General features: G+C 42.8%; 1 protein-coding gene across 1 annotated transcript in view; it reads right to left on the bottom strand.

The window, feature by feature from the left end:
- The window catches only part of Stx18 (syntaxin 18), a 93,011-nt gene extending 75,398 nt beyond the window's left edge, over positions 1-17,613 (bottom strand). Inside the window, exon 1 of the mRNA XM_021210435.1 lies at positions 17,344-17,613. Coding sequence (XP_021066094.1) covers positions 17,344-17,511 — 168 coding nt within the window. The 5' untranslated portion in view covers positions 17,512-17,613. The remainder of the gene's footprint in view (positions 1-17,343) is intronic.
- Positions 17,614-26,510: the final 8,897 nt, after the last annotated feature.

The following is a 26,510-nucleotide window of genomic DNA, read 5'->3' as shown; positions in this document are numbered from 1 at the left end:
GAACACAGGGTTTTTTTTTGCCACCATTATGCATACACAGCTCCTTCTGAGGAGCTCCCCCCCATTTCCTTTGGAAACCTCCTCCCCAGCACTGAGCAGCAGCTGAAGATCTGTGAGCTAAATGGCCCACATGCACGTATTATCCATGTCCTAGGGAGGCCTGTACTTTAGGACAGGCCTTTGATTCTACTAGCTGAGCCCGTAGCACCTGTGTGGGTGCTGCAAGGACAGAGTGGCTCTTGTTTGGCTACCACAAAGCAAGGGCTTATGGGGGTCTTTAAGAGGGTGCCAAAGCTAATGTTTGTGTTTTTATGGTAGAATAATAAGACCCACGGTGCCAGGCATGGAGTATGCCTTTAATGCTAGTGCTAGGAAGTAGATGCAGGTAGATCTCTGTGAATTTAAAGCAAGCCTGGTCTACATAGTGAGTTCCAGAACAACTAGGACTACATTAAAAAGACCCTGTCTCAAAAAAACCACAAAACAAACAAAAGGCTCATGTGACCTGAAAAAAGGAGTACAGAGAAGTGTCAACACTAAAAGGCTGACTGAGGGAACCAAGGAAACTCGCCATGTACGGACATTGTTAGGTCAGCTGAATCCAGACAGTTGGTAATGTCAATCCATAAAAACCTTTGATCATCTAAGCCAATTTGATTTGTGTTGAGATCTTTGTAATTTGTAACCATAGGACTCCTGATAATGTAAGTTAGTTTGTGAGAAAAGAATCAAGGTACATATTAAAGAGCATCATAATCTACCTGCATTCCTGTCCCCCTGCTTGGCTGCTGCTCTTTCTCCTGCTTAGACCAATCCCTCTCCTCAGCTTTCTCAAATGTCACTTACCCGTAAGGCCAGCCATACTCTAACCTACACTGAAGTGGGAGGTGTGGGGATAACAACAAGCATTGAGCCGTGAGAGTAGATCCCAGGTTACACCGACAAGATTAGAGGCGGGCGGCTAGCAGCACACTAGAAGAGACTTAAAAAGAATGCCTTCCATTCCTGACAGTGGCTATCAGACCCCTGTAGAGTTACCCTTTAGAGATATTATGAAAAGAACTAAGTTTTATGAAGAGTTGGAAGAAGAAGTTAAAAACAAACACAAATGCTTGCATGAAGACCAGGAGAGGCTTTGGGCTAACTTAATCTGAGAAGTTCCTCCTGGAGGCAGTCTGGTATGCTGGAGAACTTCTAGTGAGGACAGGAATGAACTGCTCAACAGCCTCCCAGAGAGGAGGAAGACAGAAAACTAATTTAAATTTCAGTCTGAACCCAAGGCAGGCAATAAGGCCATGCTGCAGGAAGAACTGCTGAGGATGGAAAGGCAAAATGAAAAGGGGCTTGCTTGTATGGCTTTGAAGAGGGGAACTTATACCTGTTGGTCAAACAGTAAACAAATATCCAGGGAGAACCTCTGATTCATCGATAATCATAACCATATAATGACACCATACTATAGGCCAGACTCTGCTAGGCTGTGGCCATACAAGGAGGTATAAGGACATTCAACATTTACATCCTCTGAAAGGAAAGAGAAACATGAAGGTAGAGTCCTGACTTCTCCGTGCATCTCCATTACCCAGAGTATAACAACTGCCGTGCAGAATTCATACAACAGTACTTGTCCAGTTTCATCTTGAAGTTAACTTTTGTGTGATCAACAAATTAATACAGCAATAATAAAAAAGGATGTTACAGGCCAGAAAGAGTCCCTCAATAAATAAAGCAGACAGCAATGGGCTCCACTTCAGTGTAGGTTAGAGTATGGCTAGTCTTACAGGTAAGTCAAATTTGAGAAAGCAAAGGAGAAAAGTGCTCCAGACAGGAAAAAGAGCAGCAGTCAAGCAGGAAGACAGGAAGACAGGTGGGATTATGAACAGGAAGCTTGGTTGAAGCTGATAGGACCGTTAGAGAAGCATGGAACTCACCCTGGAAGGACATAGGTAGTTTTATAAAGCCTTCTAGATGCCAGCTAAGTAACTGAGAGCTTGTCCTGTAGGAAACAGGCAATAATGGAGGGGTTTGAGTTAAAAGAAAGATGATGAAGATTATATTCTCTGCACAGTGGACTGGCTACAGAGAGATGAAAGGCCTGATGCTTTCCACAAGCTCAAGCTGTAGGTGGCCAGGGCCTGAAATCATATAGCCACAGTGAAATGGACATGAGGGAAAAAAGCTGAGGCTAATTAACTTCTTTTGCTTACAGATAAACACCAAACCATGTGCTCTATGCTATAACAGAAGTGGGACAAAGGGCCTGCCTGTCCCCTGGGCTCAGGTCACTAAGCCAACAGGGATGACCAGGAAAGGGGAAAATAATTGAGAAAACTACAGATGTGGGTCACTGAGGACAGCTGTGGTCACTGAGCACAGCTGACATCTGGACATTCATTTACATGATCTACAACAATGTCACAATGTCAAAATGTAAGCAGAAAAGGCTGTCCTCCCAGATACTTTGTCCTCTGATTTCCGGCAGATGATGCTACGCTGCTAGTCAGTGAAATGGTCCAGAAGCAAGCACCTGAACTCTCTAGATTGTGCCAAGCAATGAGCATCAAGACAGGTTCTTAAACAAGAGAGGGGCTCTGTGGTTGGACTGAGATGCTTCCTGGTCCCCTCTGACATAACGGATACATGGCCGCAGCCTTCTGATCACTTACTCACAGACACGCATTTAGGAGTTTTCAAAAAATTCATCACCTCTCCTCCATATCTTTCTCCCCTTCCTACTTTTCATTTAGTTTTACTTCCTCTTGTCACAGCTTGCTTACAAATCGAAGCCTGTGTCTGGAGTCAATTAGGGCTGTGAAGTACCCCACCACGCCTTCATCTGGGGACTCATTTATATACATATATATATATTTTTTTTATTTCAGGAGGTAGAACTAAAAACTGCAGCTCCAAAAGTTTCCAATCAACCATCACATTCTATTCTTTGAAAAAGTATGCTTTTCTCCACAGTTAAGAAGGCGACATCAAACTACGCATTCGGCAGGAATATTTCCTTTCTACCTATATAGAGACCAACTGTGCTTCAGGAATTCACTCACAGAAACCAGCCTGGCATGTAGATGATAAATGCTTAATGGCAATGGCATTAAAAAAATCTTTCTTCCATTCAAAATTAAATGTAATTTCCTTATTACTTTAATGGAATCCCTTGGAGTTGAAGTATTTAACTAGTCTCTTTCACATCAAGTATTCACTGTGAATGCTCCTTTAATAGTAGGTGTGTGAACTGTCCACTGACAGAATGAAAACACACTTTCACTGAAACAAAAACTGGAGAAGGCCACAACAGCTTGATTTGGAATCTGATAATGGCTTACAGATTCCACTTCAGCTCAGATTTACAGTCAGTGTGCCATGGAGCCATTTACCATCTCTAACCTTTCAGGTCGGATTTGGATAAAAGTATAAACTGCCCTATCAGAAAAAGCACACCGAAGCTCAAAGTACTTGACTTTTCCTCTGCAATGCTGAGCTAGAAAGGAAGGGAGCAAAATAGAGATCAAACAAAACTCACCTTAAAAAGAGAGACAGAGATGAATTGTCCAAAGTGCTAGTCATGGGGTTTCCCCCTTGTCACTGTCTTCCAGGGTCACCTTGAGTGGGACTGTAATGCAGCCCTCAGCATGGCTGGCTGCTATCATGCTACTAGCTAAACCCACCCTGATATACAAGATGTTTGATATATACAAGGAGGCTCTAGGTGGTTGGCAGATACCAGACGGAACCCTGTGCTGTGGATACAAAGCCTATCCAAGTGCCAAGCCATCTCCTGTCATTCAGCCTTCCCATTCCCACGGGAACTCCCCCTGCTGCCTCCCACCAGAAGAAAGGCTATCCTGGCATGCTAGCCATTAAAATAAGCATCCTGGACAAAGGGAGGGGGGCCAGACAGAGTGTATCCCAGGGGCCATGGGCTACATGGCACATCCACAGCCTCCTCATCCTTGTCCTGGTTAAGCTAAGCTTTTGTAGTCTGCGCTGCCATCCTGAGTGTACCTTGGAGTCTGCTGTTCACTCCTAGCTGGTCTCCCCTCTCTTCATTCCCACACATGGAGAATGCATGAGCCTTTAAGACCTACTCCATCACCTCTTCCCCAAAATTGCCTTTCAATTTCACCCAGAAGTAATCTCTTGTCCCCTGAACCCCCTGTGACTTGCCTAATCACTTACAGGTACCTTGGGAGTACCTGAGACAACTCTGATTTCCTGCCAAAGTCTTGTGGGTATTTGTAAGTGCATGAGAATTCACACTTCTCTTTGCTAGGTTCTCAAGACCAAATACATGAGCATGACACAATCACAGGCTAAATAAATGTCTCCTTTCAGATGCCAGGAAATTGGTGGTTTTCTTAATCTTATCCTAGAACACAATGCTAGCGTGGAAACTGAGCCTTCAGGACTAGGGATCCTTTGCCTCAACTATTGGATATCCTTAGCAATTTTTTTTCCCTATTCTCCCAGAACATATATCCCGTTAACAACATCTATAAGAAATAAGCCATTGCTAGACAATTGTTTCAAAAAAGAGCCAGCAAGGAAAACAGAACCAGGAAAGGGAAGGAGGAATTTAAAGATACCCCCCTCCCCAAAAGAGCTTGGTTCAGCAGTAGTAGTTTTATTTCTCCCAAACGAATCAAGTACTTTCAAATCTATGTAATTTAAGGGGCAAATTATGCTCCTAAGGACAACTGATATAACAATACATCAAGGAGCAGAGCCCAGAGGCTTACCCTGCTCATGGCAGGCCATGGAGTACAGCTCCCTCAGGAGAAAATGTATACCTGAGAGCCTGCAGGTGCAGCAGGCCAGCCAGGGATAGGTACTCTGTCACTACCCTTCACATCTCCAGTGCTAAGGACAGGAGCCAGGGGAGTGAAGTTCATCCTCTTCAGAGTATAGGCCCTTAGCTTTCAGGACAGTCAATGACAGCTGCCACACAAGGCCACAAAGGGTAGGTGCTCAGTCATAGTGGCTATTGTCAAGGCTTATTTTTACAGTGACAGCCAGGAAGCTAAGAGATCAGTACAACATTTATAGGTGACTTTCTTGGGCAGGTTAAGAGAATTTGAACTGAAACTCCAGCTGAGCTACAGGAAAATTATTCCCTTTACAAAAGGCTTTATCACAGACATCCTTTAAATAGGGGCCCCTCCATAGCACATTTAATACATACATACATACATACATACATACATACATACATACATACTCCTTTTACCATAACGTTTTTCTAATCAAAAGCTTTTAATTCTTCCTCAATTCCTACTGCAAGTAAAATCTCATCTTCTGAGCACTTCACTTCTGTTCTGCTTTTTATACAAAAGTAGTATGTGTTCATTAAAGAAATTCTGAATGACAGAAGCAGAAACAAGGTCACATACAGTTCATCACCCAAGTAGCAACAGCCTAGTTGCTATGGTTTCTCCAACTAGTGGGTATCTCCATGCTTGAAGTGTGGAGTTTTGTCCCCACAGTTTTAATTGTAAGGACTTTAGGCACTGACCTTTAAACCTAAGCTGACAGTGAAAGAATTCTTGCTGGACCCTGATACACTCTTTAGTATGCCATGTTTGACTAATAATTCCCCTACGCTCTATCATCAAGACCAGGATCATTAATGTCATTAAGGTGCTGCTAACTCACAGACTCAAGAATAGAAGCAAGCTTTAGAAGCAAGCTTTGCCAACATTTGCTTCCCATTTGCTTCTATTTTCCTTTCCTAACTAAATCTCTAGTCCATTCATACTGTATGTACACTAAGACATATAAGAATGATTTATATGCCTCCTTTGAAATCATGGTAACTCTTAAGCACACAGTCCCAGGCTTAAAGGCCTCATGAATGCATCACATCTGCTTGTATCTGTTAGGGCAGAGCTGTGGCAAGCTTTGTGCAGGAGAAGGCCAGCACCCCTGCTCTGCCAGCACATATCTTTCTACTGTTTTGAAAAGGTAAGTTACCTGTCATCACTGCTACCTTCCTAGATGAACTTTGCAACTATTTCCATGTCCTTCTCAGAAAAGTTCTGTTAGAATTCTTATGGGAATGAACTCAGACTTACAAGCTAATTAGACTAACTAATTCCTACAATATTTGCTCTCCCTCCCAAGTTCAGTGTCTTTCTATATACCCAGGTCTTCTAAATCACTACAGAACTGGGTCATTTACATTTCTTTTCAAAGTTACTGCTAAAAGTTCTTTTTTGCTATGACTGTAAATGCTTCTGTTCTATTTTAAGTGGCCATTAAATAGATTCTGGATCACCTGCTATGCCTGTACACTTCTATGATCAGGCCATAAACCTCACCCCACCAACTCCTACTTGCCTTACAGCACTGGCTACAAGCACCCTCAAGCCTAGGAGAGCCAGAGTCCTTTCCTGTCATGGTAGCACCCACTGCTACACTGGCCACCCCACTTCCCTCTACCCTGCCCCTGTACTTGCTCTTTATGGCTCCACAGAACTTACTATGGCCCAGGCAGCATCAAACTTGTGGCGGTTCTCCTGCCAGAGCTGCCCAGGAGTTGGAATTATGGGCTTGAGTGACCAGGCCTACTTACTAGTTACCACCTTTTCCATATTCTCTCACAGGAAGTTCTAATGTAACTTCATGCTATCAAATGATCCATAATCGTTTTCTTCTTGTCAATATCAGGACATACAAACTTTTTATTTGAGAAAAAAAATTAAACATAAAACAAACTAAATTTCTAGTTGCTGTCTTTTAAGAAGTTAAGATAAATCTGAAACAAATTTAGTAAAAATGTTCCATTTGTTTAAAACAGTGCCAAGCTGGAAGCAGTTAGTTTCAATATTTCAACAAGTAGTCAGGTAAATCAGTTATGAGACATTTCTAATAGGCAAGTAGCCAAATAAATTAGTGGAATATAGCAATGCATACTGACATAGAAAAATGATGGGCAACACAGTGGAACAGAAGAGTACAAAAAAGGCAAAACAAAACCAGGGGTGTATTGTAGGAGAGTCTTATGTTCATTTAAATAAAAGAGTCTAGAAAGTTATACACAATGCCCATTCTTGTTTGTCTGTTTAATGAGCATATACTACTTTTATGATCAAATTTTAAAACAACCAGCTTCAATTATGTATGTTAATGACAGTAGTTCATTGTGAGAGTACATAACATTATTTAAATTCATTTGCTTAAAAAAATTGCAAAATGCCAACTTTGAAAGAATCTTTTTTTAAAAAAATCTGGATGAAAATTTCTAAGCATAGAGAGGCTTGGGGAAACTATCTCAAGGCAATGAACACTTGTCATCAAGAAGAATGTTAAAATACACTCTAGGAATTTCAGGACAGAAACTGAACAAACCATGGGACTATCCTATTGCAAAGGCTCCCAAGGACCATGTACGCACAACCTCTCATTAAGAACAATGAATGCAGAGAGTAGGGGTCTGCAGGACCATACAGCTAATTACTGCCTAGGGCCAAAAGGACTTCTAACTCAAAACATACACTTTTAATTCCTTTCTCAGTTCTCACAAGTCACATGTTTTGTTGCTGTCTCTTCTACTTAGATTACAAAATCAGAGCTGAAGACGGTGCCCCTTAAAAGGCAGCAGATTGTTTTAGTAGCCTTCTTATCACTGACTCTAAGTAGGTAGAAACATCTTGAAAAAGGAAGGAAAAATTGACTGAGTGAGCCCAGCTTGCCAGTCGCAGGATGAGAACACTTTGACAAACAGACATAAGCTAGACCACAATATATAGGGAGAAGCACAAGCAAGAATCTCCAGCCTTAGATAACTTGAAGCCAGGAGAGAAAAAGTTCTCAGCAGTTACCATGTCAACTATTTTGCAAGTTTTCTGTGTATAAGATGCACGGTTCATTCAACAAGCCTGCCTCTCATTCCTTGGGGTTTATACATTCTCTAAGAGGAATTTTCAAGGAGTTTCATTTTAAGATAACTTTACTTATTTATTTTGTGGTATTGCAGGAGGTTGTTTGTTCATTATTCTGTTTTGTTTTTTGAGACAGTCTCACTACAAAGCCCTGGCTGGCCTGGAACAGAATATATAGACCAGACTGGCCTTGACCTCAGAGATCCTCTGGCCTCTGCCTTTTGAGGGATGGTATTAAAGATGTGTGCCACCACACCTGATCTATGTTTTAATTAAAAGGAGTTCCTAACGTAGACATTCGTAGACCCCATTCATCTTTCACGCACCAGAGGGAGCCCATATGAATTTTCCATATGACAAGAAACCTCAAGCATCAAGTTTGCAAATCCTAAAACTGTATTATTCACAACATAATCAGCACTATACATGTGGCATCATAGGTCTAACCCATAAAAGTGAAACACTAACTGAGATTAATCAAAGACCTCCTGCCTAGAGAAGCCACTCAAAAATGACTAGTTTTTGAAAATGTGGGCTCTCCTGAGTATACGTGACAGTGCTTGCAATAAATCAACAACCTGGCACAGTCGCCTTCTCAGTGATACAAGGGACAGGTTTTAGAGTCCCTATGCACACAAAATTCACAGAAGTTTGAGTCATTACATGGCACAAAATATGTCATCTTACATACTTTAATGTTTATAACACAATACTGCTAAGTAAACAGTAGTTAGGTTACATAACTCAGAGAAGAGTGACAAGAAGAAATATCAGTGCATGTTCAGTACATAAGCAGCTTTTAAATTTTCAATCCACAGTTGAATGAAGGAGAACCCTACAAAGTAGAAGTCCAGCTGTATTCTGCCTTAACAACTTGGTACAAGGCTGGCTGATTAACTGTTCCATAAGACATGGTTATATTTGTAGTGTGCAAACAAATTTGATTCTTGATCCTTCAAGGTGAAACCAGAGCCTAGACAGGAAAAATCTTACTAAAATTGTCATAGGGGAGGGAATGATTTTAGGTCTAAGTTAGAAGGTGACATGATGAACTGTTGGCGCTCTGCAAGCTAAAAATGAGGAAAGAGGAATCTCCACTCACTCTGTTCTTATCATGCTGAAGAGTATCAGCAACTCACTGACCTCAGAAGCATGGAACACAACCATCACTACCAAAACAATGAGGCAAACAGAGCTCCCAAGCCTTAATCCCAGTCTGCACCCCAGAGAAGCTGATTGGCCACAAGGATCAGCCCAGTTCTGCTTTTGTATTTGTTCTGGATTTGTAAGACAGGTCTTAGCCTGTGCTGTTAGCTGGATGTGTGAAGTATCTATCTCTGTCTGTCTGTCTGTCTGTCTGTCTGTCTGTCTGGTACTCATTAGTCTCTGCGACCTAAGCACAACAAAGTTGGAGGATCTCCTTTGGGTCCCATCTACAATGTCCAATTAAGGTTTACCAGGAAACACTGCCATCAGAAGACAGCTACCATTTGTAGCCTTAATTAGATCGGATTTATTCTCTCCTGTGTGGAATTAGAACATGAGTGACCAGCACCTTCTCTTAAATCTGAAGGATTGCTAAGGTAAACTAGCATTGTTTAATTTTCCACCCAGAAATCTAGGGTATTCTCTCACTCTCCCCAACCTCCTCCCCTGTCTCCTTCCCTTCTTTTCTTGAGAATTGATTACAAAGTGTGCTGGGATAGCCAACAGCATACTAAACACAAGTGAGTACCCCTATATTACATTTCTGTCACTGAGAACAAAATACTTGACAGCAGCAACTTAGAGAAGAAAAGTTCATTTCACTTCATAGACTGGGAGGCTGCTGACCATCAGTGAAGAAGGCTTGATGGTAGGGCAGCTCCCGTCTATGACAGTGGGAGCATAAAGCCGTCTACAGACATCTTGGTGGATAAGGAAGCAACACACTGAGGCCAGTACAGGACAGGGATAAACCCACAAGGTCTGCCCTCCAGTGGCCAACTTCCTCCAACTAAGCTTCATCTCCTAAAGGTTGTGCAATATCTCCAAATAGACTGTTGGGAGGAAGCAAGCATTTCACATCCAAACAAAAACCAATTCCTAATCAACACACTAGAAATGGGGGAGACCAAAAATGTGGTAACAATGAACAGTTTCTGAATGCAAGGTGGACAAAACTTGACTCAAACTTTAACCCATAATGAAGTACTCACCCTTACCCCATAACAGTGTGTAATGTCACCGCAGCCTTGGTTCTAAAGGAATAGCACTGTGCATGCTGTTGCATCGTGTGATGCTAGCCAGCACTGCCTAAAACATCTTTAGGCTAAGAGGCAAGACTGCTGCATGTTATGAACTGCAGCGATTCTACAGAACAAACTTCTTCTACAGGAGCCATGGTTTCAATACAGAAAACAAAGACTTCTAATACCATCACTGCTCAGCATGGAAATATTAGATTAGTGTATCTTTGGAGTGTATCTTGTTAGAATGTTTGTTTTTTTGTAAATTCTATTTGAATTACCAAATTAAGTTTCATTCTAAAGAAATCATTCAATGAATTTTGGCTTCAGGTTAAAATTTAATTTCCAACAATTTCTGAAATTGCCCAAAGCATACTTTTTTCTGCTATTTTTTTTTGTACTATACATTTATATAAAGCAGCATTTTCTGCACTGACAATTTAAAACTCAAAATATCAATTAACTCTGAGAAATGCTGAAAATGTTCAAGATCTTTCAGTATCAAATACTTAGCCAAGAGTTCATTCTTTATGCAAAAATAAACATTCACGTTAGTATGAAAACTTGCTTTCATTCCCAGTAAGTGATAGTTATATGTATTCCAAATAATTGTTTTTCAAAATGTGTGATTATCAGTGAACATTTACTTTGTGTGTCTAATTTATAATCTATATACCTGAAGCTGTGTAGAGATTTCTGGGCAGAAAGGGGTCACAAGGGCTACAGTGATAGCTCAGTGGTTAAGGAACTTGCTGTACAATTGTGAAACAACCTTTGGATCACAGCACCTCTGTAACAAGCATGGTATCTAATGCATGCCTGGAACCCTGACTCAAGGAAGGCAGAGGGAGGAGGGTCCTGGGCCTTCCTGCCTTCCAGACTAGCTGAGAAAATGCAAGCTCTGCCTCGAGGGACCAGGCAATGATAACAGAGACACCTCATACCCTCTTCTGGCCTCTGTATGCATGCCCATGTGCACACACGCATGCACGTACACACACACACACACACACACACACACACACACACACACACACACACACAATTTTAAGAAAAGAGTCAAAGGCTTAAAAAGCCCTGTGTGTGCGCTAGAGCAGGCATACTCCTCAGGAAGGTCTGAGAGCAAACACAGCCCCACAGCTCTGCAGGCTTTCACAGGCTACAGTGCTGTTGCTGTGGCATGAAGGCATTCTAAGCCTGTTTAAAAGAAATTAACACTATCGCTTCACTAACCACAAAGAGCAGACTGGGTCTGGCCTACAGACCAAAGGCTGCAACCTCATCTATGCAATCCAGAACATCCTCATGTCTAGGGACATTCCATCACTCAGGCCTCCCCGAGTACGTGGCCCTTATCATCCCTGTCTTGCTTCTGCTTTGCTGGCCCTTCTGTGCCTCACTGTCTTAGCTCATACAATAGTCTCCCTTCCTAAATTTGGTATGAAGGTTCTCAACCTTGGTGGCCCAATTAGATTACTACTATCTCTCTGAGATTTCCACTAATTCTGACCCAGGAGACTTTGGCATCCTTTATCTGTGTTTTTGTCGCCCTTCGTGCCCACACAATGCCTGACACATATCAGATGTTCGATCAGGTAATGGAATAAACCAATTACTAAAAAAAAAAAACAAAAAAAAAAACTTCAAAAGCTATAGTCTTCCTAAGTCCTGGGCAAAATCCACAAGGGTAATCCACAGAAAGAGCTCACAGCTGACATCATGAGTATCTCTGGCACTGAGTTCTACATACAGGAAACATCAGTTACTGAAAACCACAAAGACACAGCAATGTGAAGTTAAAAGGCCAGTTAGTGGGTCCCTGGGCCCTCTTGTTGGTTCCTCAGGGTCCTGAAGGAGAAGGGGGAAAGGCATAAAAGAAACCTAGCTAATGACTATGTCTTTCCTGTGCCCCTTCCCACCCCAGCTTTACTCAAACCACTCCTCACTTGGTTTGCAAAACAGTTTCTGCCCTGTATTTTTTACATCAGTATGATTCTACACACTCCCGCTCTGCTCCCGCCGTCTACAAGCCGCAGTTTTTTCTCTGCTCCTGGAGTCTGGCCCCATCTCCTGCCTCCTCCATTTCTCTATGGCTCTTTGCACCTGCTACCAGATGCTGCTTCTGAAATGTGTTCCCTTACTGAAATCCTGTTCAACTAGGATTACAGCCAATTTCTGGGCAAAATCTATTTCCAGCCCCTCCAGATAATAATCCAGGTGGTTCCAAGTCACTTACTACGCTGTAATATCAGAGCTCCTAAAAGGGAAACCAAAGAGGACCTAAGGATTTGATGCTGGACAGTTACACTTGTCAGTCACCCCCAACTTGCACTGTGTCTGCTTCTCCTTAAGAGAAGGCCTGAACTTCATTAATAAAACTAAAGCTACTATTTATAACAGATGCTGGGCTAAGTATAAATCAACATCTGAAACAGTCAAGAGTCCTATTAGGACTGAGATTTTTAGAATGAGAAGGAAGCCTGCATAGCCCAAAAGGGAAAGCAAAGAGATACAGCCAATTAGTACTTACTAATTCAAGAGATGGACACTGTGAACCTATGTGGCTGCAATGTTCTAGATGCTATGGGTTTAGTACAGACCACAATCTCTTTTCTAGGGAGCATAAAGTCAAGTAGAGATGCTAACTAAACTATACACAATCCATTAGCAATGACAACAAAAACATTACAAGGAAGAGAAATAGGTTGTTGCTATATTATACAAAACAGTTGTGGAAGGAAGGCCTTACTTAGAAAACATCTGATCCACATGAGGTTAATGGAGATCAACCCATGTGGATTCTGGGAGAAGTGTTCCATGTAAAGGAAACAACAGAAGCAAAGATGCAGAGGCAGGAAGGGGCCTTGTATGTGAAAGAACAGCAGTGACAACTGTATGTCACCAGGAGAGTGCAAGGGGAACATGTGAGAAGTGAGGACAGAAAAGGTGGGGCTGTCACCTGGCACAGGGCTACTCTATGAAATTTATGGGGCAAAGAGATGGCTTTGCAGTTAAAGGCACTTGCTGTTTCTTTCAGAGGACCTGAGTTTGGTTCCCAGCACTCACATCAGACAGCTCACAACCACCTTTAACTCCAGACCTGGGGATCTGACACCGACTTCTGGACTCCTAGACAGACAGATAGATATACACACACCCTACACACTCTTAATAAAATAAATATTTTTAAAAGAACTACCAATAAATAAATTCAACTTTCACAAAATCAAGATATAATAAAGAACAAAACATCATTGTTTGCCAACTCAGAATCACTATAACCTGATGTGGAATCACAACATCTGTGATTTATGTTCCCTGACTGTCTAGTCTAAGTTCTCAGTTTTGTTAAATGTGGTAACTGGACCTGAGAGGTTGCAGTGACTTCCTGGCAGACCTAGCACTAGCCAAGGTTTCCTGGTTTCCTGTTCCAAGCTACTCAGGAGCCCATTCTGCTCTAGACATGCAGCTCGGCTGCTCGCCGGGCTCCAGGGACCTGTGTGGTAGCCCCATTAGCCTCCGAAACCTCTATAAAGTAGTAAGGGAGAGTAGCTGCCCCCGTATGGCATCTCCAGGCCCAGCCCATTCCCAAAGTCATTCAAGATAACAAGCAGGTAAGGTGGAAGCATCTATTCTAATAGATAAGTAATGGATGGATACTCAATGTGCTTGGTGATATCAGGCATGTTAGGCACCATGAGAAATTATTTGTCTATCACCCTTTGTTCCAATTCCTGGACACAGCACTCCCCTCCTAAGGTCACACTGGCCACAGAATGGAGCAGACACATGACCTAGTCAACTAAACATCCTTATTCCTAAGACCACAACAAAGGTTTTAAGGTCCAACAGGATCAGGCCCATTCCTGGGGTTTTATGGGTGGAAGCTATAGAGAGATGCATCAAGCCATTAATTATGTGAACTACTACACATATTTTGTTGTGGGTGGTTCTAAAGTAACTATTACTTGTAACCAAAAAATTCAGACCCAAAGGCACTTGCACACCATTTCTCATTTCCTCAGTCATGTGATGTTTTAAAGTGGCTATCGTTCTTAGAAAATAAAGGTAACAGAGGTTAAGTAACTTCCTGACTTCACAAAGCCAGAAAGAGGCTCAAACCCAAGCCTTTCTGCTCCAAGTCCCAGGCACTATGAACTCAAGAAGAAAAGTCTTTAACATCAGGAAGTCCAACAACTTTGTTAAAAAATTATTGGGTGGGGGTGAGCAATGGCTCAGTGATTAGAAGTGCTTACTGCTCTTCTGTTACTGAACATCCGAGTTCGTTTCCCAGCACCCATGTCAGTCGGCTTACAACCACCTGCAACTCTAGTGCAGGGAATCGAATGTCCTCTCTGGCCTCCTGAGGGCACTCCCACATACATGGCACACGGTCATACAAACACACAGGCATATGCAATGCATAAATAAATAAAAATGAATCTTTTTAAAATTTTAGGTGGATATTTAAGATACAATAACAGAGGAATAAAAAACACTTCTACCTCTGATTCTAGCCCATGACCTCAGTTGCAAAGACATGGGGCCAGTCACTGCACTTGTCTGAATTTTAAGTCTTCCCATCTATTAAAATGATTAGTCTGAGTAAGGTGAATTACCGAACCTTTAAAAGTACATTCTGAAAAGTCTATGGTTCTGTTTAGGTATACAACTGATTTTTAACCAATTGCCCAGTAGAATATCAAGCAGATTTCAACTCAATGTCAAGCCCAATAGTTGGTAATAGTTCTTAGGGGACAGAGTTGAGGAGTTCTGAGCTACAGAATCTACTGGGAAATGAGTGTTGGCTTCTGTGGTCAGAGGCAGCATGTGAGAAGAACAGGTTCCACGTGTCTGCCACACCTTTAACTCAGAAGTGCCACTGTCTTTCCATTACTGGGGCTGCCTGAACCTTCCAAGGATCTTCATCTGTGAGGCCATTAAAAGAAAACAGTCAAAAATGCATTTTCAGCACTCAGGGAACAGTCCAACTGACCATGGGCTCTCTCCTCACAGGGTTGCTAGTTGGACTGTGCGTCTTAACTCTTCTGTTCCCAAATCCCCTATTCCTGGGGACTGAAAATTTGTGCAGCATTACTAAACCACTCAGGAAGAGCCTCCACAGACCAAAACTGTGACGTCCATACACTGCAGCCACAGTTTGGCCAGACTCAGCATAGAGCTATGATGAGACCTTATCTTCCCATCCTCTTACTTCGACCTGAGACATGCCTCCTTCAACACGATACATGGTGCTCTTAAGCTCTCAACTTTCTTACTCTCATCTCTAGCTCTCCTTCTCCCCTCCCTTCCCCCCACCCCTTCTCTCCACATGGCCATGGCCGGTCTTTCTTTTACCCTCACTCTTTCTCTCTGCCTTACTATAATAAATCTCTAAAACCATTAAAAAAACAAAAACAAAAAAAAATGATAAACAGTATGATAAGGCATGTTATATATGATCTACAAGATGGATCCATTGGAGTTTTAAAGTCTGTTTTGGATAAAGGTGAACCATTTTATAGGAAAATAAGCCCTGCCTAATAGCATGAGTCTGGCTAATAGCTAAAATGGTTAAGACAACAATGTGGTCTCCTGGATCTTCTTCACTGTCTACATAATATTGGACTGTCTACAGCAGTGGTTCTCAACCTGTGTATTGTGACCCCTTTGGGGGAAGGTTAAATGATCCCTTCACACGGGTCACAGATATCCCGAATATCAGATATTTACATTATAATTCATAACAGTAGCAAAATTATACTTGCGCAGTCTCAACGAAAATAATTTTTTGATGGTGATGGTGGGGGCCACCACAACATGAAGTATTAAAGGGCCACAGCATTAGGAAAATTGAGAACCACTGGTCTGGAAGGCAAGGTTCAAACGCTGCAGAGTGGCCTGCAAGGTCCTAGGTTTCTCGCTGGCTACCGTTAAAACACTTATGATTTTTCTGCGGGTCCCACATTCTTATGTTAATCAAGCCCAACTTAAGTTAAGCTGGTACTATCTCATGCCTTTGTACATGTTAGTCTCTTTTCAAAAAAGATATTTTCTTAATTCATTGGGAATTCCATATGTGTTCTGATCATATTTATCCAGTCCCCCTCTAACTCCTTTCAAATCCACCCCTACCTTCATGTCCCCTCTCCCCACCACACACCCATTTTTTAAAAGCCCATCAAGTCTAACTGCACTGTCCATGACCTCCTGGCTGTGTGGCCACCCAGGAGCATGGCCAGCTGCTGTCTTAGCTGTGATGCCCTTCCTGGCCTTCTTGGCAATGAAACCAATTACTCTTATTTTAGAATGGGTTTTTGACATCATTGTACCTTTCAATACTTTGGACCAGTGTGTGTATGTGTGTGAGTGTGTGTGTGTGTGTGTGTGTGTGTCTTTAAAAGGACAGGCAGACTGTATATGCCCCCCTGGTATTCCAAAAATAACATTTACCCTTAGTGTCATAGCTTCAAAGGGATATAATGCAAACAATCTTTTTTTTTTTCATGTTTAGTGGAATCAATATTTGTTCATTCGTTCACCCATTCATTCATTCAAGGAATACTTACTAAGCAATATTGTCAGTTGCACATACAGAAATACTGTCAACATGTTCCTACCCTTATGGAAAAGATTCCTATGTTGGGGACACAGAAGCCAGTTGTGTCCAGAGAACAGGAAGCAGTTTAGAGGACAGTTGCAATACTAGTGTTGCTTAAGGGTTGCAGCTCTGAAGGGAAAAGCTTTAACCCTACACTGGTGATGTCCTAAACCAGTCTCAGGAGGTACTGAGTCCTACCTATGCCTGGAGGCAAGGATCAAGGAGCGTTCAGCTGAGTGTGGATTTTATTAAACCCTATGAGCAAGAGGAGGTCCAAACAAATACATGGAAGGGCGAGGGGAGAGAGTGGTGAGCTTTGAGACACGAAGGGTCAGACTGTGGGAACTCTTGGCGAACTCACTGCCTCGGAAGGTTAGCCTGATTTCAAGGCTATCCAAGCACCTCTAACTTACGTCCTTCAGTGCCCAGATATGCGTCCCTCTTCGTTAGAATAAACCTGTCGCCACCCCGAGCCAGCTGTTAGCTCGGTGAGACGTCCGTCTTGCTAGAGACTCCCTCTCTTCACCGAGAGCTAATGAGGCAGGGCCCAGTTTAGGGTCCAGGGGGCCGCGGAGAGGATGCGCCCCTATCTCCCCGCCCGCCGTTCCCATAGCAACCAGCTTACCACTTCACGGGCCCGGCTGGAGAAGTCTCCCTTGGGCCGAAGGCTTCTGCGGAACAGCTCGTCCCGGCTGCCATCGGCCCCGCCACCCACGGCCACTCCCAGAACCTTATTCCGCGTCTTCACTGTCTTGACGCTAGCTCGGAAGAGCAGTGTGATGTCCACCGCCATAGCGACCCGCAACCCCGGGCCTGAAGCCGGTCAGGCACACGTCAGCAGCTAGCGACCCCGGCAAGAACTCGGTTGCTGAGGGACGTTCCGATTCCGCACTCCTCCGCCTGGGAACTGTGAGCATAGAAGGAAGGTTCCGCTCTCCGCCCGTGTAACGCGGAGAGTGGAGAAAGGTTCCGGCCTTAACCCAGAGCAGGAAATCTCCGTTCCAGACAGCTACCCCGCAGTGCATCGGCACCCCTTTCTCCTCGCGGCAACACTCAGCGGGATCAGACGCTCGGAGATTTCCCAGTCTGGACTTCAGGAAACGAAAGCATCGGGAAGCTAGAAAGATCGCCCCCCTTATCTTTAGGAGACGGGCGGGCGGTTTGGTTGACAGGTGGGGAGTGTCACACTTTTGACCTTTGTCATCAAGGGATCGCCTTGAGTAGCAATGAACTATGACCATCTGGGTTACAGGAGCTAGGAAAGGGTAAGTGTACAGAGGTAGGGGCCAGAGGCCTTTCTTCTTCAACCTTCAGCCAGTTCGGTAAAGTGAAGGCAGCGCCTTTCTTGGAATGCACAGAGAATTGAACAGAATGTGTATGTAAAACGTCCTCACGCTGTTTAACTCTTAGTATACAGCCAGTAGATGTTGCCATGGCTGAGAATATGGTTGTCCTCAGTCTTCTTATAATGTAGAAGAGGCTTAGAGCAGAGATCTCTGAGTGGGGATGTGGAGAACAGGAACTTAACAGAGCCAGACGAAAGTGAAGCATTCTGAGCTTCATGATACCTGCGTTAGGTTCCTCCTCAATAAGCACTTTTTAAAAGCGCTCTCTTGAATCATAGTTATCATACAGAACGAAGGAAATAGAGAACAGAGTTACTTAATTGGAGTGAAGTCAGCTAATAAAATTTTTCTGAGCACTTGGTTCATGGTTCATTTTATTTTTGTGGGCACCTTTCATTAATAATACAATTACTCCACTTTCTCTCCTTCCCTTTCCCCCTTCAGCCTCCTCAAGTTCTCTCCCTCCAATTTCTCCCATGTCTCCTGACTCAATCTCAAGTTGATAGCTTCTTCTTCCTTAATTATTATTGTTGCGTATATGTGTAAGTATCCATGGATATGCCAGCACAATCTGCTGAAACTGTTTGTTGTTATTGTGTGTGTGTGTGGCTTCGGGGGTAATCATGTTGTATTGGACAACCAATTAGAGGGTTCATCCCTGGGATAGGCTAACTCTCCCCCTCTCAGCAGCCATAGTTGCCTGTAGTTTCTTGCCCAGGAGTGTGACCCCCCCCCCCCATGGTTTAGTTTTAGTTCAATATCAACTTCTCTGGGTTTTGTTTTCCTTATAAAAGGAAGCACACTATGATGTGTGCTAAAATTGGGCTTTTAACAGACATCAAGATGAAAAGCTAGTTTCATAATAATCCCGGGATCATATTTGCCTTTACACTTGCATGTTCTAATCAGCTGTATGGTTGAGCTCTCCAAGAGACACTGATCTTACAATAGTCTAATTGCAGAGCAGCTGTCTTCCATTAAGCCTGACTTAAAAGAAAATTGCTAAGATGCAAGTGCCAGTTCTTCTTACCGAGTCTTTTATTGTTTTGAAAACTATTTTCCCTAAGAAGATGTTTATGTTAATATGTAATGGATGTACTCTGATGACTTTAGGCAGATAAATATTTCTAAGCTTCTCGTTTTATTTCTAATATAGTAACTATCAATAGATAAAATCCAAGCAAGCAACAATTGTGTAAGGCCCTACATAATTTTGTAGGAATGTAAAAGTTTTCTGAAATCAAACGTTTGAGAACCACAGTATTAAAGACATCTTTAAAAAGTACATGTCAAGGGAATATTCATGTAACAGAAAAGAAGTAAATGATTATTTGACATCCAGAGTATAACACGTCATCATTCCTGAAGAACACTGTCCATACAACTTGAGTAGAGAAGGAGGAGGAGGAGGAAGAGGAGGAGGAGGAGGAGGAGAGAGACCAAAATCTATACTAGTGATTCTGACTTGCATCTTGCATAAATGGTATTTTGTTTTATGCAGACATTAATGAGTCTTTGGCTATGCAAAGGTAAGCCTGGGGCAGAGTAAATGGAAGGACAATTAAATTGCCTTGCATAACAAAGTGGAGGAGTTGAATTAGGGGAACAAAGAGAAAGCCAGACCCTTGGTGGGGCCCAGGAAATTAGAAAGTAGATAAGTGGGAAGGGGTTTTATGTAGGAGGAATTTCTGAGCTCCATAAAATATCATAGTGGTGGGCGGTGCCTTGTGTGAGCCACGTACTCGGTGCAGTTGGGTGAGGGTAGAAAGGTGAGCAAGAACCTCCAAGTTTTCTGTATAGATCTGCAAATGCAGAGAAAGCTGCGGTGTTGATGAGACCCAAGTGAACTCCATGGCTGTACAGCCTCAAAAGATGGCAAGTAAGTGAATACATGGAACTTGACAAGTTCCAAAGAAAAGGCTGCCTGCCCTCACCTAATGGTTTGCTTCCCTCTCCTTTGAATTTCTCCCAGCCTGTAATGACTTAAATGGTGTATGTTCAAGAACTATGTCCATATCTAGATTTTTCTTAGACTTTATATTCAGACCCTATATCTAGTGGCTATTAGAACCCAAAACTTACTTGCAAGCAGAACTTTAAATGTAGCCTAGTTACAGTTCCATGTGTGGATGACAACATAGGACCTAAAGTCAGTAACAATGTCTATATAAATATGCCAACAAAAGAATTTGAAGATACAGGCAGATGTAGCCACATGCCTGGGGATGCTGTCACTAGAAGCTGAAGAAGCAAGGGACTCATTCTTCCCTAAGAGCCTCAGAAGAATGTGTGAGTCTTTGAACAGTTTGCTCTCCCTCCGGGACTGTAGGACCTAAATATCTATTGTCTTAAATCACCAAATTTGTTGTTGCCTCTTTCCCCTGACCCCCCCCCCCGCTTCATTTTCTGGGCTCTCCTGTGCCTGCCTCACTTGGTTTGAGACACTCTTTCCGTCCTCTGTCCCTGTTTGGGCTCACATCTCCTGCAGACAACCCATCTCGAGCTGCCTTGGGTCTGTGTCTTTCTTGACTTTAAATTTTGATCTCCCTACAATCCTCCATTCTCAGTGAACTTCAGGTGACCAGGACTCCCATCCTCAAAGGGAGAATAGAGAAAGAATGAGTCTAATCTGGTGAGAAAGTGTGCCAACAGCACCTTTCATCCAGTGCGCAGTGAATGGACAGCCAATGGCCAACAGCACAGGGCCCATGTATTACTGGCAACATGTGTCACAGCTCTTGCTCCCAGCTTCTCCTTTAAGGAATTTCTTGGATGGAGAAGGGTATGTTTACAAGTTCTTCAACTGCCTGCATTATCTAGGGTGCAGCTTGTCACTCTGGAAAGATGTTCCACTTCTTCACATATTCACAAGCACTCCAGAGGTCAGTCAGTGACAAGCTTCCCCCAGAATTGGAGGTGAGCCAATACCAGAGCAGCGCTCCACAAGAGTCTCATCACAGAGACAAAAGGGGTTCTATGTTCTGGAGCATACTCCATTTGTCACTCCAGGGCTATGTGGATAGGTTTTAAGATAGAGTTACAAACAATAAATGTGATAGGCATTAACTGTGATCTGAATTCTGCCAGTCATATCTCAGGCAATCGCCATGGGGACATTGGCTTATCTGAAAAGTTACTCCAATTAAGCTTTGCCCTCTATTATTTTCACGTAAGAAGATAAGGAATATATGTAGTGACATGGGCCAACTAAGTGGTTTTTAGCAGGGCGCTCCTGTCATTAGCATTGGTCTTGGGAAAAGACTTATAGTCTCCTATATAAGTAAGATGTCAGGAATACAGACCAAGCAAGGATAGGATGTTGTGCTACACACACATAACCTGACACAGCTTGGAATTCAGCACTGAAGATGTTCATCTTTCAGAAGTGGTCTCAGAAGTTTGGACTTATACAAGTCTTCACTGTGGTTCTGACACATTGGTCCTTGGGAGTCAATAAATATTATTGTTGAGAGTCACAACTTGAGTGGGGGTCACTAGCTAGTGTCCAAGGGCTGCTGAGCATTCGATGTCTGATGCAGTCCATTTCTAGGTGTCACGCATGTGTGGATCCTGATGAGCAAAAAGCTTCAGAAGAGCCCAAGAGAAGCACTACTGTAGCTATTATTCTCTGCCAAGCCTGTGGTACCCAGACAGCAAGGCTTAGCCAGCCAGCTGACATAGGATCCCATACTTGCTTTTTCTCTCTCTGGACAGCAGGAGCCTCAAGGATTTTAATACCTAGCAAACTTTTCTGGAACATCTAAACAACCTCAGACATCCAGGAAGCAATTGCCAGAGGGTGCCAGGAAACCCACACAAAACATCAGAGACAGAAAGACTTAGATCTGCATCCCTACTGAGTCATTAGCTGTTTGACTTCAGGGAAAAGATTTCCCTGAACTCCCCCTGAAAAGCTAGGAACATGCCTACCAGTGTGACTCCTCTGAGCTAGGACCACCCTTTCTAGCAGCTGTCATCATCTGGTTGCTGGGCCACACGCACAGATTCTTGTTTTCAAACCTGTAGAATCTGATGGATTCTAATCCACTGAACTTGGAGCTTTTTGTCTTGAACTTAAGAGAGGTGCATTCTATAGACTTCTTCTAGAGGCCCATAAAGTAAGGGCTTAGCCTCCATTTAGGCACTGTTGGGAGGTAATGGAATCTTTAAGCAAAAGGTTCTAGTGTAAAGGACATTGGGCATGTGCCTTCAAAAGGAACCCCAGTCTCTTCTTTTTCTCTTTATTCTCTGTTGAGTTGAACAATTTTGCTATGACATACATTTGCACAAAGCATCAAAGCTATATACTAGTGTGTCACAGACTAAAACTTCCAAATATGAACTCAAATAAACCTTTTTTTTCTTTCCAAGATGATTTTATCAGATGTCTGTTATAGTCACAGAAAGCTAAGATACTTGTTGACCAGCAGCCTTAATTCCATATGTATCTTCAATGTTATGCAACACATAGTTGGAAACTGGGGCTCAGGACATCTTTGGAAGTGACCTTATTCTGCTGCAACTGAAATATTTATTCGGAGATCAGCTGGTGGATTATCATCTTAAGAACATTCCCCTTCTCATCTCCTGCTAGGAGGTTTTGAGGGGGAGTTGGGAAGAGGCAAAGACACTAGTATCCACAGAGCACAGGCTCATCCTTCTGTAGGATGAGCAGCCACACTGATAATCTCTGTCTGAGTCTCATTATGATCCCTTGCACCCATGCCTCAGTGGGTGTCTGGGCTCATGCATGGACAGAAATGCTGAGTCTGTTCGTCGCTGCGGATGTTAGGCTTGTTCTCCTTTAGGGGCATCTGGGCTGAGAAGGGGTTAGCACAGACCAAACTAACTTGGGAAGTGTGTGCACGCTGAGCCTTTGAAACATGCCTGTGCTGTTTCCTCTGTACAATACGAAGTATGGTGTCTTTAAAATACAATTTGAAAGCATCCCTGTCTGCCCCCGCCAGCCCCAATGTACATAAACGCTGTAGATTCTGCAGAAATGTAGAAGTTAGTAACTGTCCTCCAAAAGCTTAATCTAGAAACCTTTAGATACCTAACCTACACAGGAACATTCTGAAGTTTCTGATCCCTTCTCCCTTACTTCACACTCTAACCCTGCTTTGCTTGCTCTGTGTCAGAAGACATAGCTCCCAACGATGCTGTAATCAAGTCATTGAAACTCAAGTCCCCCTCTTCTTACCCCCACAGGCTTGGAAATTGATGTGACCTCTTCCCGACGCTTGCTTTCTCCACCCCAGGAGCTTCGTAAATCACCTCATAAAAACGTATTTACTGGTCCCCCTGACATAATAGCAGAATAAACTGCTCAAAGCACCCTTGAAGAGTCCCCCCAGAAAACTCGAGAATTGTGCTGCTGGTGTGGCAGCAGGGTCTACAGCTTGAGTTTCTGCGCTCTGCCTTTTGACGGTGTCTTCTGTAATTAAGACAGTCAAATCCTCTTGTTTTTATTGAGTTGGATGGCGAATCACAGAATAAATGCTTTCCCTTGCACTTTAAAAGGATTTAATAGGAAAACGTTTTTTCCTACATCCTGTTTCAAGGGGAAAATGTGATTTTAGGGACATTTTATAGTTCACAACAGGATACTGAAGGGCATTTGGTTTTGCTTTAGTTTATTATGACTGTGTTTCTCTAGCATGAAGTAGTCTTTGTGATTATTTAGATAAGTCTATAGATAGCCACAGAATTATGGAAACTTGGGACTGAAAAGGCCTTAAATATTAGCCAGACTAACACTCTTCCCTTCTCAGATGAGAACACAAGTGACTTGTCCAAGGTCACGTCTTTAAGGTAGTGTGATTCTTTGTGGCCTGACTATTGAATAACTTGGAACCAGCTTTATGCTGGAAGTAGGGGTGGCTAGCATAGCCTTTATACAAAGAGACTTTTTTTTTTTAAATCTCTGAAACCTTTTAAATTTGGGAACTGGAATACTTGGTAAGTATGGATTTGTGTGTGTGTGTGTGTGTGTGTGTGTGTGTGTGTATGCTTGTTGTGTGTCTGCCCCTATATCTGGCTAGTGATGCATTCAAATGGTTCCATTGTCTATCTAATACACAGCACCCGACAGAGTTCAGAAAATATAAAACAAGGCTTAAGTTTCTGCATTAGAACAGGCCAAGAACTAACAGAAAATGCATACAAAGGTAATTATCATTAAATGTGATCATGTAGCATCTCTTGATCCTTTTTTTCTGTTGCTACAATAGAATGTCTGAGACTGAATAATTTATAAAGAATAAAGGTTTGTTCTTATCCCAGTTTCATTTTTGTCACTGTGACAAAATACCCTGACAGCAAAGCAGCTTTGGGGAGGGAAGGATTGACTTACAATTCTAGGTCGCCATCCATCGTCTAGGGGACATCAAGGTGGGATCTCAAACAGCAGCTATTTTCACATTCAAGAGCAAAGAGGAAAGAATGTCCTCCTGTGCCTGCTTGCCTGCTGCATGTGTTCAGCTAGCCATCTTCACTCTTCCACAGTTCAAGGCCTAGTCTTAGAAATGATGTCACCTACAATGGGCTGATACTTCCTACCTCAGTTAAGGCAATCAAGGTCCTCTCCATACGTCTAGACTTTATAGTTAATTCCCATTCAGGCTCCTTGCCCTCGAGATTCTGGGTTATAACAAGTTGACACAACTAACCGTCACAATTCTCGCAGATCTGGATGCTTAGAGGTCCAAGGTCCAAGGGGCCACGTTAGATGATATAGTCTTCTTGCTGCAGAGGAGTCTGCAGAATCCTGAGGCAGTGCAGAGTCAGGTGTGAGAACAGTTTGTCTAAGGAAAAGCCTTGCTGGCATTTTTAACACACCTACTACAGGTAACTTATTAATCTGTAATGGATTAACCCATGTATGAGAGCAGAGCCCTTCTGACCCACTCCTGTCCTGAAGAGCATGCCTATTCCCACTCCTTAATACCTCACAATGGATGTTAAAATCTAATACTGTTTTTTGAAATTGAAACTTCTGGTTTCTTCAGAAAGTTAGTTATGTCAAATGATATTCTGCTGGGGCACACAGGGGAAAGGATGAATGATGTTTAGAAGGAAATAAATAAAACCCGACAGACAGTGGATGATTCTAGATGGGATTGGTATCTAGAACTTTACTATTCCTTGATAGTCATCATTTGCCATGACTTCATAGAAACGCACCAAAAACTTCTGGTGTTCTGGCAGCTTCTTGCTGCTTCTGAGGCCAATTAACAGGGTAAAGTGGAAGTTTCTGGATATGTCTGTTGATACAGACTCATGTGGAGCTTTGCTAAGACAGATTGGTGTTTCCCTGAGGCAAGACCCATGAAAGGACACATGATATTTGGAGGGGCTATAAATAGGACTTTTGAGTGGTGTGTGCTTCCATAGCTAGTTTTGCAATGCTTCATTGGTCTCATGTCTTCCTCTTTGCTCATTCTCATTTCATTAAGAAGGCATGGCAGAGAACTTCTGGTATCCCTGATGGTTTTGGTTGTTCCTTCTGACTCATGCAAATTTGGTGGAGGCCTAGCTGTTTCTGCTGGATCCTGCTACTGCTGCTGATTCGTGTTTGCTCTCCTAAGACTGCGGAACTGAATTGCTGGTATCCTGATAAATGGAGATTGGAATCACCCCCAAGGAACTACTTCTGAACAGAATACAGCAGAGTCTCTACACTTCTGGATTGACGAGCCATTGCTGATCTATGCGATTTGTGAATCAAGCTGCAGCTGCTGATTCATGTGAACAGAACTGCTGATATCCTAACAATACAGATTGGATTTGCTCCAAAAAACTATTTCTAAACAGGTCTACATCCTACTTTGCTTTATTAACCTTTCTTTCCCCTATACCTGGTAGGGGCAGGGAGGCTGGAAGAGAGGTTAACGCATTTAAAAACCCTTATTAAAAGTAGCTTTTGAAAAATCAAAGCCAGGCTGGAGAGATGGCTCAGTGGTTAAGAGCACTGACTGCTTTTCCGAAGGTCCTGAGTTCAAATCCCAGCAACCACATGGTGGCTCACAACCATCCATTAATGAGACTTGACACCCTCTTCTGGAGTGTCTGAAGACAGCTACAGTGTGCTTGCATATAATAAATAAATAAATCTTTGGAAGAAAGAAAGAAAGAAAGAAAGAAAGAAAGAAAGAAAGAAAGAAAGAAAGAAAGAAAGAAAGAAAAGAAGGAAAGAGAAAGATCAAAGCCTACAGGTTTTCATTGGGATATTTTGAGTCTTTGTTTTTTGGTTTTGGGATGCGGGTCTTTGGATGCTCATCTAGGGGGTTGCCATGTTTATTCTGTGATACAGGGGTGAACTGACTGTCAGGAAAGTAAGAAGACCTGAGCAGGGAGAGGGGGTAACTATAAAACGCCAGCTTGATTGGAGCAAGAGACCAGTCCTCCCCTTCAGGAAGAGAGGGCCCCAGAACTGGGAGTCTGC

This window comes from Mus pahari, chromosome 13 (assembly GCF_900095145.1).
Source record: "Mus pahari chromosome 13, PAHARI_EIJ_v1.1, whole genome shotgun sequence".
Taxonomy (NCBI): domain Eukaryota; kingdom Metazoa; phylum Chordata; class Mammalia; order Rodentia; family Muridae; genus Mus; species Mus pahari.
The sequence above is the reverse complement of the archived record's forward strand: the minus strand, read 5'-3'. Positions and strand labels throughout refer to the sequence as shown.